We start from the raw sequence: 14,283 nt of genomic DNA, 5'->3' as shown, positions 1-14,283 counted from the left end.
ATAGTCTTAGTTGCCTCTGGTTTTTCATTTACCATTCGTGATATATATATTTATTTTACAGTTCCTCGACTACTACAACTGCTGCTGCTGCTACTACTACTACTACTACTACTACTACTACTACTACTACTACTACTACTACTACTACTACTACTACCACTACCACGTTACCTTTTAGTATGAATAATTGTTTTTTTGTCCTTTTTTTTCTCTTTTGAAATCACACACTACTTTTTGTTAGCATTTTTACCAATGTTATATACATATAAGCTTTACGGATCTGTTGAACATGAAAAAGCTTATAAGTTATATTAGCTGAGTTGACAATGAAAAAGAATGTCTGCATTCTTTTATAAAAATGTATGTATGTTTGAAATTTAGAATGCCGAAGAATTTGTAGTATAAACTTACAAAGTTTTTCTCTTGATTTATGAACAGCTTCATATACTGGCAGCAGTTCGGATGAAGAGGATATTTCTCCACGAGAGAAGATTCAAAAGAACTCTGGCAGTTTCTCAGATTTCTGCGTCCGAAATATTAATCAACATGCTTTTGGCAGGAGAGAAATTGAGATTGCTGAACAAGGTAAGATTTATTCCATATAAATACATCACTCACTCACTCACTCACTCACTCGATCGCTCTATTGGCTTGGTTGAGGCATGATGAATGTGTTCCACTCTCACTATTAGTGCCCATTTCTTCCTGTTGAATGCCACATCCTCCTGTGTGTTAATGTTGGGGTCTGGAACACTCAATACCTCTCCTGTAGACCTGCTGGATTCCTCTGCCAAAACCCATGCAGATTACGTGAACTTCTCTCCGCCCTTCCTATTCTTTTTATTGCTAGTTGATTATTCTGCCTTCTTGTTTCATCTTGCATTACATTTCTGCATTACATGATCAAATGATGTTTCAAACTTACCCCATGTACTTAATATTGAACAGTGATTTTCTTCCTTCCTAGAGACTCTCATGAATTGTATGTTAGTGCTGGATGGATTATTGTCTTGTATAGTTTGTATTTTTTTTTCTTATGAGGTGCTTTGTGGACAACATTTTGTGGAAAGAGAAATTGGCTTGGTTTATATTTATTTAATTTGAATTTCTACATGCTTTTTTTGCAGTCATGTTCACTCCCATGAATTTGAAATTAGATGTATTAATGTATGTAAAAATATCTGCTTCAAATTTATTTTAAAGACCTTGCATTATGTCTTTTCTTAATTTGTATTTGCCATTTTATGGAAGATTCATCTCTTGAATTTTACTTCTTCTGTTTCCTGTCTGCCTCTGTCAGTACTATATGGTCTCTATATGCCAAATTATTTTGCTAGTTGCATAATGTAATGCCAGTTGTCACTTGTTTATTTTTTATTTTGGGTAGGAATTTGACAAGGTTTTGAAGCATTGAGTAATCTCAGTCAGGGTCAACAGCAAAGGTAGGATAGTGCTAATGGGCAATTTCAACGTGAGAGTTGGAAATAGAACTGAAGAATATGGGAAGGTAATGGGTAAATGTGGTGAAGGTACGGAAGATAATGGGAATGGGAAACATTTACTGGATGTTAGTACTGGTATGGGATTACCAGCTACGAATACATTTTTCAAGCATAAGGCTACACATGGGAGGGAGGGGGCACCAGATCCGTAATAGACTATATCATAACGAACTTAGAATTCAGGAAATCTGCTAGGAATGTCAGTTTTTCCGGGGATTCTTCGATGATACAGACCACTGTGTGTTCTGTCGTGAACTAAGTATCTCTAGGTGAAGGATAGAGAATGAAATTGATTGCAGACAAATAAGGGTAGAAAATCTCCAGAACAAGGAAATTATACAGAGGTACATGGACATGATTAGTGAAAGGTTCCAAACAATGGACACTAAGAAGGTTCAAGATACAGGAGGAGAATGGATGGCATTCAGGAATGCTGTAGTGAAAACAGCAAGGGAATGTCTAGGAACAACCGTGTAAATATGGCAAAAAGCAAACACCTTAGTAGAATGATGAAATGAGAGCAGCTTGTAAACTTAAAAAGAAAGCATATTAGATATATATATATTTTTTGCTAGGGGCTTTACGTCGCACCGACACAGATAGGTCTTATGGCGACGATGGGATAGGAAAGGCCTAGGAGTTGGAAGGAAGCAGCCGTGGCCTTAAGTAAGGTACAGCCCCAGCATTTGCCTGGTGTGAAAATGGGAAACCACAGAAAACCATCTTCAGGGCTGCCGATAGTGGGATTCGAACCTACTATCTCCTGGATGCAAGCTCACAGCAGCGCGCCTCTACGCGCATGGCCAACTCGCCCGGTCATATTATAAATGGCTCCAAACAAGGACTGATGCATACAGGGAAACAAACAATTGTTGAATCCAAGAAGTTGTCATGGGAAGATTCTGTAATAACCTGGAAAGGCTATGTCAAGGGGCAGGGAAACCTGTCTGGACAGTAATAAAAAAATCTTAGAAAGGGAAAGAAAAAGGAAACGAGTAGATTTTTGGGGAATTCAGGTGAAATCATAAGAGATCCCAGGGAATCACTGGTAAGGTAGAAGGAATATTTTGAAAATCTTCTCAACATAAGAGGACATCTTTCTAGTGAAGTCATGAACACTGAGCTCATCGGGAGGAGGACAGTGGTACTAGTGAAATTACACTTGAGGAAGTGGATAGGATGTTCAATAAACTACGTCGTCATAAAGCAGTTATAATAGATTAAATTAGGCCTGAAATGGTGAAGTATAGTGGGAAGGCAGGGATGAAATGGCTTCATAGATTAATGAGTTTAGCATGAAATATTAGCAAGTACCTTCCAATTGGATGAAAGCAGTAATTGCACTTGTTTATAAGGAAGGGTTGCAGCAGCTATTGAGGTATTTCAATGATCAGTACCAGGAAAGGTGTTCGCTGGCACCTTGGAAGGGTGGGTTTAAACAGTGTTTGAAAGTAAGTTGGATGGAAACCAGTGTGGTTTCAAACCACAGAGGGGTTGTTAGAATCATGTTTTCAGTATGTGCCAGGTAATTGAAAAATGTTACAAGTGGAATAGACAGTTATGTTTTTTTCGTGGATCTAGAGAAGGCATATGACGGAGTACTGAGGGAAAAGATGTTTGCTATACTGGGCGACTATGGGATTAATGGAAGGTTAATAAAATCAGCCAAATATACGAGGGGCGTACTATATTGTTATATACTTTATTTTTTGTACGTCCGGGTATGGTACACATTTCACTTTTGAAGGTGGTGACATGTAACTAGGGTCTTGTTCCACTGTTTGGTAGCAGCACATGCACAGGGGCCAACGAATGCACTCGTCATAGCCATTTCATAACAACACTCTCAGCGTAGGAGCAGACAACATGGAAAGCAACCATCAGGGACAGCACCATACGACTCAGTTCCTATGGGTATCGTCGCCATAAGACCTATCTGTGTCAGTGCGACGTAAAACAACTAGCAAAAAAAAAAGTTCCTATGGAGAGAAGGCGTGACCACCGCATAAATTCACCGGTGCTTGGTGGACTGTCTGTGGAGAACTTGCACCATCACGGAAAACAGTTTACAACTGGGTGGAAGGTTGGAAAACAGGGCTCATGGTAATGGAGCCATGTCTCATCACCAGTCACAAGCCTAGCCATGAAGTCGGCTGGATTTTGATCATGGTGTTGCAAAAGTTCTCTGTACATGTCCACTCGCCTCTGCTTTTCGTCTGCAGACAAGAGTCTAGGCGCCCACGTGGATGACACCTTCCCCAACTGTAAGTGGTCGTGCATGATCCGCTGCAGGGTGTTTCGGCTAATTACCGTGGCTCCCTCAATTTCTGTAAATGTGATGCATTTATTTCCTTGGATGGCCTGTTCGACCCGGGTAATGTTGGTTGGTGTTGACACTGTCACATTCCTTCCCGAACTGGTTCCCTGTCCAGCGATGTGCATCCTGTCCTTGCTTCCACATACGCGTCGACTCTTAGTTCCTCTCCATACGTCAAGCTTCACAGCCCACAGAACAAGGCTTCACGCTCTGGATCGGACTGAGGAACCTTGGTCCTATACAATATCAAAAGGACCTTCATAAATATATTTCCACCTCTTGATGTGCTGGAACAACAAAAGCTCAGAAGGCTCTGCTAAAGAACACTGTACTGTTCGTTCTCTCCTTTGAGACGTATTTTACAACAAGACAATCATAAAGATTTTAATATATTATTCAATTTCTTAAGACTCACTTAATAAAAAACTCAGCATTAGTGCTACCTCAGACTACAGGGGTAACACTAAACAAGGCACAAACACAGTTAAAAAGGGAATGTAAGAGTACAATACACAATATAAGAAAACACTACACACTCGGAAAAACAGTAGCTAGCATTACGTGGATCTCCAACAAAACAAGTACGTAACTATCAGTAGGGCCAACTAGTGAACGACAAAACGGGAAGATGGAAGGGCTGGGAACCTACCAAAGGCATGGACATGGCTTAGATAGCGGATTCCGAAATAAATCCCCGTGATCCTTAGATTTGAAAAATATTATTTACAAAATAATCTTACAAATACATTCCAAGTTACGAGCTATAAGTTCAGTGGTATCCATAGCTTATTTCGTAGCAGTGTAAATTCAAATTTCAAAACAACTATACATCTAGTTACCAATGCAGTAGTACAATGCAATTTACAGGTTATCCAAAGTCTAGCGTACCTAAGTGATACAGAACTACCAGAGGCAAACCCCAAGGGAAATAATATTAAACTACAATATACATATTTTAGTGAAACAAGAAATGGGAATGCCTCGGAAATGAACAGGTAAGTCCAGCTGAAAAACTAAGGCGTCATAAGTAACTAATTTGGTGAATCTAGGCGAGGTTAGGGCAGACTCCTGTATGAAGAACAAATCGGAACATTACCAAAATTTTAGCAGGAACGGAATTCAAGAGTGCTTACCCGAGGAGAGTGCCATCCCGGAAGCCAGGGGACGTCAACCAGATAGGCTTCTCGCAGACCGATAAACCGAGACCGACAGAATTCAGGATACAGAATTAATTCGAACACTGCCTCGCTCACTATATATAGGAAATTCCGGCCTTGGAGGCAGCCAATCAGCGTGCACGAGTTCCCTATCGCCACCTAGACTCACCAATCACAACCTTACTTTCGATCGCGAACTTTGACTAACATTCTAGAATACGCATTATCGCGAAAGTCGTATTTTTCCAGAATAGACAGAACACATTTTCGAGAACACATACCAACAAAGTAACACACCTTGTACAAAGTTATGTAACTTTCTGGATCTTTCCAGGAACTATAGAACAGAATTCTACTATTTACAAATGCCCATGTTACAATATTATACAGTACAGGTTAGGTCATTAAATTATCTTATGCTCTACAAATAACAGTGCAGGTTAGGTCATAATAAATAAAACATAATATAGTACTTGGCCAATAAAGTCTTTTAAAAAAAAGTACATTCCACTCACGCTACATAGTTCACTTGTAACAATTAGAATGAGTGACCTTAATCTTGGCATCAAGATTAATCAGGAATTGAGCATATACATTACGTTGTTAACCCGTTACAACTAGAAGTTTCATGTTTTTAAACTTTGTTGCTTGTTTTTAGCTAGAACTTTCTTTCAAGTGGAATACTTGATATATGTTTTTGTACCATGTGTGTGTATATTGTTGTATTTATTTTGTTTTCTTGCTCGCTTTATCAGATTGGCTGATTATGACACTAAGAATGTGTCGAAACCGGTACCGTAATAAATATGTCGTGACATAATTATGTGCAATAGAATTGAATTGTATTGAAAAGGTGGAACCTTTAAACCTAGTAAGTTCAATACGGAACAGTCATGAAGTTTTTAACTTTGAATCAGACTTCTCAGTTTTAGGGGAGCAGCTGAGGAAGGAGGCAGTGTTTGCTGCACCCAACATGGATCTCAAGTTGAAGCAGCGCGCTTCAATTAGATTTAATAATAATAATAATAATAATAATAATAATAATAATAATAATAATAATAATAATAATAATAATAATATTTGTTTTACGTCCCACTAACTACTCTTTTACATTTTTCGGAGACGTTGAGGTGCCGGAATTTAGTCCCGCGGGAGTTCTTTTACGTGCCAGTAAATCTACCGATACGAGGCTGACGTGTTTGAGCACCTTCAAGTACCACCGGACTGAGCCAGGATCGAACCTGCCAAGTTGGGGTCTGAAGGCCAGCGCCTTAACCGTCGGAGCCACTCAGCCTGGCTCAATTAGATTTTGTATTCTCCTGGACAACACAAACAGTGGAAATGTTGCAGCAAGCCTACAGAGAGGAAGCCATGGAAAAGACTCAAGTTTTTCAGTAGCACAAACACTTTAAGGAGGGTAAAATTGATCTTGAGGATGCTCCACGCCCCGGAAGACCCTCAACTTTGAAACCAACATCAATGGGAACACAGTTGTCATGTTACAGGAAGACCACCGTTTAACCATTGAACAGATTGCTGGAATGATAAACATCTCTTTTGGATCAGCTGAAGACATTATATGCAATGTTCTAGGGTGTAGAAAAGTTTCAGCGAAGTGGGTGCCACGTGTGATGAATGATCAAACAGAAGGCTTACTGTGTGATGGCATGTCAAGAATGGAAAGGGAGACTTTGGTGGGAACCAAATATTTTGGTGAGAGTTACCACATGTTACAAGTCCTGGTTCCATCATTATGACCCAGAGACAAAACAGCAAAGTGCCCAATGGAAACATCCTTCCAGTTCAAGACCCAAAAAGCCAAAGTTCAGGCGAGTGCAGGGAAAGTCATGCACCTTGTCTTTTTTGATAAGCAAGGTATTGTGTATGATCATGAAGTAAAAAAGGAAACATACTGTTACTGCTGATTACTATTGAAAAATGTTAAACCTAGGCCACTATATAAACTAGCCCAATTCATTCAAAAATTCCTTAAGAAAAACTACAAATTTTTGTCAAATAAATCCGTAAAAAATACATTACAATACAATGGATTTATTTTGTCTGGCAAGATTAAGGCCATTAGGCCCTCTCCTCCATTGAATTGATTAAGAAATTAGACAACTTTGAAATCCAATCACACCATTCCATTCACTCATTCGACATTACCAATATGTACCCCAATATTAACGCTAAAGAATTGTTCCCCATTATCCAAAGGAATCTCAACACATATAGTGGCCTAAGTAAACTTGAGATCCAGAATTTAATGACTGTATTAAAATTAGTAGTCGGTAACAATTTTTTCACTTTTGACAACATAAATCAACAAGATGGCTTGGCAGTGGGATCACCGGCCTTGGGGATTTTAGCGGAAATGTACTTAGACTTTTTAGAACACTCTGCAATTGGCAATAACGATACCTTTGCTAACATACTTTTTGGGCCAGGTATGTTCATGATACTTCGGTAATCTTAGATGACAGAACCGTTAATGCACCCTCCACTCTTATTAACCTTAATAATATCGATCCCCATATCAAATTCACCTTGGAATCTGAATGCAATAAGTCAAAAAAAATTCTAGATATTACAGTAAGCAGTCTCCCAACCTCTTTATCATACAAATATAGAGAAGGCCCACACAAACAGCTACCACTATTAGATAAGATTCTTCACACTCACATACACATAAGTGCACCACTTATAATAGCTTGGTTGACTGTGCTTTTAAAATACAATTATCTAAAGAAAATTTAAATGAATTGAATATCATCTGTTCCATTACCAGATTCAGCAGACACAACAACGCTTTTATAGAAAGAAAAATTAATAAATTTAAACACCGACCAAATGCAACACTAATAAAAGAAAGATCCAACCCTGCCATTTATTCTACTTTTACTTTCAGTGAAGATGTATGTTTCAAGAAACACAATACCAAGATATCCTTTCGAAACAGTAACAGGAATATGGAAATAGTACATAACTCTAAGTCAGTAAACAAAACATAACATCTTTTCAGGGTCAGGCGTTTACTGTTTCAAATGCAGTAACTGCAATTCTTCATACATTGTGCAAACCGGATGCAATTTTAAAACTAGTTATATGGAACATATCAACACGATCAAATACAACAGATTTTCAGCAATAAGGCAACATATTCATGACGAAAAACACAGTTTTACTACTGTAGCAAAGGGCCCCTTCTTGATACCACCGAAAACTGTTTTATTCACCTTGACCAGTTTTTTAATCCCAACTTAAACCTAAATGAAATTTCAGAAAAATCAAATATCCTCTTCGACTTTCTCATCAAGGTCTTGAAAAGCATCAAGTTTTCAAACAGGCGCGTTCAATATTTTACGCGATACACAACACCCTCTTACGCCACATACCCCCACCGCATCGCCCTCCCGACCTGCCTTAAACACCTCCCCCTTACCCCCACTTTCCACAAGCTGCTCCCCTCCCCTCTTCCCACCCATACCACCGCACTGTCCTCACACACCACACGCTTGTCTCTTATCTCCTCTCTACAAGTTTAGTTACATGGCACGCCAAACAAGGTCAGCCTCATACAAATTCATACTATACTCGCTAATAACTTGTCTTGCCCCCCTTTTAAGCATTCTACATACTCAACTAGTTTTCCTTTTTTCTTTAGGCTTCATAATCCACATTGAACTGGGAAAATTTTGTTCCAGCACTTTAACAAAGGACCTACATGTATGTAATTCTCCACCGTGTGACATGCTGACAAAACAGACTTGAAAATTTTGTCGAACAATTTTGTACAAACATGGCTTTCTAGACCCATTTTACCATGTCAGAAAGATATTTCCACCAGAGGAGATAGATTTTAATATGTTTATCAAGTTTTTAACTAACATGTAACCATAATCTCAGCATTAGAATGTGTGATACCAACAACTGCATCAAGTTTACACAAGACTATAATGCCTCTAAAGCGTTGTATAAATCGCTACCTATTTTAACCACAACTCTTACTTTTAAGTGTCAACATTTGTTGCATACTATGTATCATTGCATGTATACTGTTACGTACTTAACATATTTTGTTTTTGTCATCTTGCTCAGTTTGTAATATAGGCTGATGATGACTCAAAAAAAAGAGTCTAAACCAGTACCATAAATAAACCATGTTGTAAAATAACAATCTTGTACAACACGTATTGAAAAGTTAGAACCCTTGAATTCACTTTTACTACTGTATTGTGATTCTCAGTTCAATACGGAACAATAATGAAGTTTTTAACTTTTGAACTACTGGAAGACTGTCGCACAGACATTTTCTAATGATTCCTCAGAAGACAAGTTAATGTACTCAGTAGTATTCAGTGCAGGGTGTGCAGGTTAGTGTTATTAGCTGCCGTCCTCGGGGGCCCGGGTTTGATTCCCGGTACTGCCAGAAATTTAAGAATGGCAGGAGGGCTGTATGGGGTTGAAATGGTACACGCAGCTCACCTCCAATGGGGGTGTGCCTGAAAAGAGCTGCACCACCTCGGGATGAGTACACGAGTTTACTTTAGTGCAGGGTATCCAATGACCTGGAAAGTCAGGGGAAGTCGGAGATTGTCAGAAAATTACAAAATTGTCAGAAAAAATCAGGGAGATCTTTTAAAAATTGGTGTGTGTTAGGGGAAGTCAGGAAAGTTCACTCAAATTTGTTATGTGTCGGGTAATTCATACTGATGACAAACTGCAACCTGTGAATCCTTTGAAGCAAGGTGAAGTGATCAATTGATGAGGTAAGTTGAATTACATTAAAAAAAAATTAAAGTTGTACATGTTTTGGGCTATGGCAGCATTAAAACATGAGATAGTTGAAATGCCAAACAGTGTGTGGTGGCTCTGGTCCTACCAAGCTGTGCAAGTATATTTTTATCCCAACAAGGTATCTTTACATTGCTGAGATAAATGTACTTGTGCTTTGGTATAGTTTTTGTGTACATTTAACATGCTTTTCTTTTGTCTCAGATTAGGCCTATATATTAGATAAGATGGCAAGAAAAACAACTTTCAACTATCGAGAGTTTGTAGATTGGCTCAGTGATGTACCGGACAATAAATTTGAAGCCTACTGTAATGCAGTGGCGGTTTCTGGTATAGCGCAATGGAGCAATGAACCTCCAGTTTATATCAAATTGTACTCAACTACGTAATTTTCACAACTCCCTTGTCAATCTTGAAGCTCTTGCTAAATCCCTCTATCCGTAATATACTCGTACTGGCTTTCAATTCATGTGAGCTGCGCAAGGTCTGCGGCTGGATACTTGTCTGGAATGAACCCCCTTACAAAGGCGATCTCTCCGTCCGTACAAAGGCGACGGGAGTGGCGAGGTGCGAGGGGACGAAAGCCAGCACTAAGGCAAGACCAGGGGCCTATTCCACAAAAGTATGGTCTTGTACATTACAAGTTACTAGTGTGGGTTCTTGTAATGTATGGAGTTGTACATTTCTGTTCCACAAAAGATTGATGGTCTCTTGTATATTACCAGTGAATTGTTACAAGTTTTACAAGTGACGACATATCAATAAACATACTACGTCATAGCATGAATCAGCTGTTTATCTTCGTATTCCATTCGTTGAATTAGGTTATGCTTGCCTCATTTATCGTAATATCGTATTTTACTGTAACTTATGCAGCAAAGATTGAAATAACTACTATTCCTGTGAATTTTTTAATGCTACGATGTTATTTTTCAGTTTATTTCTTTGATGATAGGAAATTACTCCGTTATTATCACCCATTCTGTTCTTTCGCGATCCTCGCGTATGTTCTACGAGAGTCTAACATACCTACCTTGGTCTGTCATTAGGAATCAGATGGCGCTAATAACGATATTCGGCCGCCAAACTTAATTGTTACGAAATTGCAAACTCTGCATGAATGATGTCAAGAGAAACAAAGTTATTCATTTTGAAGGAAATAGAAGGTAGGAAAGATATTCGTTTCGGTGGATTCAGCGAGAGTCTGAAAAAACAAGACAAAATAAATGGTTGGATGGAAATATTTAACTTGGGAAAAGCTCATGGAGCTTTTGAGGGGAAAAGTTGGACGTATGTAAGAGATATTCTGCTCATTAATGATTCCAGGAATGTCCTTGGAATATGTTTTTTTCAGTATTTTCAGGCCAACAAACAATTTGAGGAAATTTTATATCATTTATTGCAGCTACCACAGACCGAAGATTTTGCCATTCCAAGCATATCTGCAGTACCATGGTACTGACCACCATTTCCTAGCCAATGTAATGTTGTTAGTAAATGTTGTTTAGCAGAGAGAGATTTATTTCTGTTGGTAGGATATTTTAAGCTATGGCCAATATCTATCAAAAGTTCTTCCACTTGTATTGTGCTTAACCTAAAACGTTCATTGTATTCAAATACAGTGTTAAACTGGAAGTTTATTCTTTCCCTGTACAGACGATAGTTTTTCATTTTCATCACCATCACTATCACTACTGCTAGACCACATATTTATCAAAATGTATCCAAAATAAGCGTATTTAAATAGCACTAGTACATTTATATATTATTGTCCTTTCACTGGTAGAGAATTCTTCTCAATTCGGTAGTAAGTTACAAGTACTAGTACTTTTGTGGAACACGCCTATAAAAATTCACTAGTAATTTGTAAGTATGGAGTAGTAAAGTACAACTGTAGAAAATTCTTTTGTGGAACAGAAACTCTGGTATTTGTACAAGTTACTAGAGAATTTACTTGTAATGTACAAGACCATACTTTTGTGGAACAGGCCCCAGGATATCGCAGAAACGGATCTCTGTTCTTTACGCATGCGCAATAGGCCACTGGCTCAAGACTAGCTAGTCGTGTTGTTGGGGTTGGGGTACGTGCCTGCCATCTGTTGGCCTTACGGGAATTTGACTAGGCAACAGAGAATAGTGCACGTAACTAGCGCTAGTGTTGAAAAGCATCGTTACTACCAAAAGTCACATTAAACTGTCAAATTCCAATTAATATCTTGTCCCAAATATATCATTACTTACTAAACACCTATTAATTTGCCTGCTTTGGAATAATTACCTTTTGGAGAGAAACTTAACTCAAAAATCATTGAGGCAAAGAATAGCGGCAAGGCAATACCAATGAAAACTTTTAAATATAGTTGTTACTATTCCCATGACATCGGAAGCAGAAAGGTGTTTCTCTACCCTGAAGAGAATAAAGACTTTCTAGCGCAGCACAATGACCGAGGATAGACTTATTGCTCGTGCTATGTTGTCAATTGAAAGGAACTTTGTTCGAGACTCTGCGGACTTCAATGAAGCAGTTATTTCTTATTTTGCATGTGGTAAAACTCGGCATGGAGGCCTACCGTATTTTCTGCTCCTCTCGTATTTGATCACATTTCTAGAACGTATGTCATCTTAGTTTAGGAGGTTACGGCCCACGACGGAAGAGAAGCTGGCGGAGATGGGGAGAGGAGAGGTTGGGGGGGAGGCAATTTTTTCTTCTTTTGAACCCCCAGTGATGAAAGTCACGCGCCGCCACTGCTGTAATGTGTACAGAAAGAAGTTTAAACTCAGCAGTATGGGGTCCCAGGCAATTCATTCACATAGAATTGGACCAAAACACACACAGCTTCAGAATATTGAATCAGGACAGCAATCATTATCAGTTTTTTGGCAAACCTTGCGCTAGTTCAACAGAATTAAGTGTAGCTACTAGCTCAACAGAAACAAGAAGTGTAGACATTGGACATGATCTCTTGATAATGCCGCTGTCAAACCGTGTGTTAGTTCAACAGAAACATTGAAGACTGAGGCAGGGATAGAAAGAGGAAAGTCTTTATACTGTGCTACTTTTAATAAAGATGAAGTAGACAAAGCAGAAATTTTATGGGCGTTAAAAGTTGTTGCTAGTAAATACAAGATTTCATGTGCAGAAATACATGATACATTTAAACTTACAGTATGTTCTCAGATAGTGCAATTGCATTGAAATTCACCTTTGGTGAAAGTAAGTTTTCGTACGTGATTAATCATGGTATTGCACCATATTTAAGTGAGTTATTAACAAACAATGTGAAAACTTGTGAGGACTATGTAGTTTCTTTTGATGAGTCACTCAATAAGGTAACACAACAAGGACAAATGGATCTCATTGTCAGATTTTTTGATATCAACACTCATAAAGTGGCTTCTAGATATTGAAACAGTGTTTTTCTTGGTCGTGCTACTGCCCAAGATATGCTGCAGAAATTTAATCATGGACTGAAACCTGTTCAAATAAAAAAACTTTTTGCAGGTCTCAGTGGATGGGCCTAATGTGAACTTTAGCTTTCTCCGGAAGCTTGAAGTGGAAATGGAGAGAGAAAATCCTGTTTGGAAAAAGTTATTGAGCCTGGGAGTGTATGGTTTGCATGTCATCAATGGAGCTGTTAAAACAGGTTTAATGACTGTAAATTGGGAGCTTTTTCAATCCAAAAACTGATTGGCAACAAGAGTGGAACAGCGTAGCTCCGACTCAATGGCAGACACTGTTCAATTATAAGAATCTTCCAGCTGGCTTTGATTTGCCCCGTAAGACATGGGTAGCCCTCAGCAGAGTTCGTACTAACCACTGGAGATGTGGATCAATGATGTTTAAATGGGGTATGAGATCTTCTTCAGCCTGTGACTGTGGTGAGCAGACTATCGACCATATTGTCACCGAATGAAATGGAAGGGCATTTGCTGAATCCAGTCAGGACTTTGTGGTGGCTTCTGCTGAGGCCATACATTGGCTTGCAAATTTAGATCTAACCTTTTGAACCCTTTTGCTTGTGTGATTGTTTTCAATGTTATAATGTGTATATCTTGTAATTTTGTATTTAATAGTTTGTGCTTACTGTTCACGTATATTTAATCTTTGTATTGTTTTGTGTATGTTACCATACGCTAATAATAATTCATTCCTGTGTAACATGCATTATTTATTCAAAGACTCACCAGCTCGCTGGGCCCAGTTCACTGCAATGACTAGTAGTGCAGTGTTCCCACTGAAGTATTGTACAGTACGATGGCTTGAAAATGTTCATTGTCTGGAACGAGCCTTGGAAGTATTTCACATTATCAAGGCATATGTTGCAAATGTTAAGTTGCCAGAAAGTAAGTCCTGTAAAAATATTAAAGAACAAATCCAAGACCCTTCAATAAAATGCAAAACCGGGCGAGTTGGCTGTGCGCGTAGAGGCGCGCGGCTGTGAGCTTGCATCCGGGAGATAGTAGGTTCGAATCCCACTATCGTCAGCCCTGAAGATGGTTTTCTGTGGTTTCC

The 14,283-nt window shown here is 38.7% G+C and overlaps 1 protein-coding gene across 2 annotated transcripts in view; it reads left to right on the top strand.

Moving 5' to 3' along the window:
• AhcyL1 (Adenosylhomocysteinase like 1) overlaps positions 1-14,283 on the top strand; it is a 472,277-nt gene that overhangs the window by 194,582 nt on the left and 263,412 nt on the right. For both annotated transcript variants that reach the window (XM_067140830.2, XM_067140831.2), the window contains one exon: positions 439-585. In XM_067140830.2, the coding sequence (XP_066996931.1) occupies positions 439-585 (147 nt within the window). The remainder of the gene's footprint in view (positions 1-438; positions 586-14,283) is intronic.

This window comes from Anabrus simplex, chromosome 2 (genome assembly GCF_040414725.1).
Source record: "Anabrus simplex isolate iqAnaSimp1 chromosome 2, ASM4041472v1, whole genome shotgun sequence".
NCBI lineage: Eukaryota > Metazoa > Arthropoda > Insecta > Orthoptera > Tettigoniidae > Anabrus > Anabrus simplex.
Note: the sequence above shows the minus strand (reverse complement) of the source record. Positions and strands in the feature narration are given on the sequence as shown.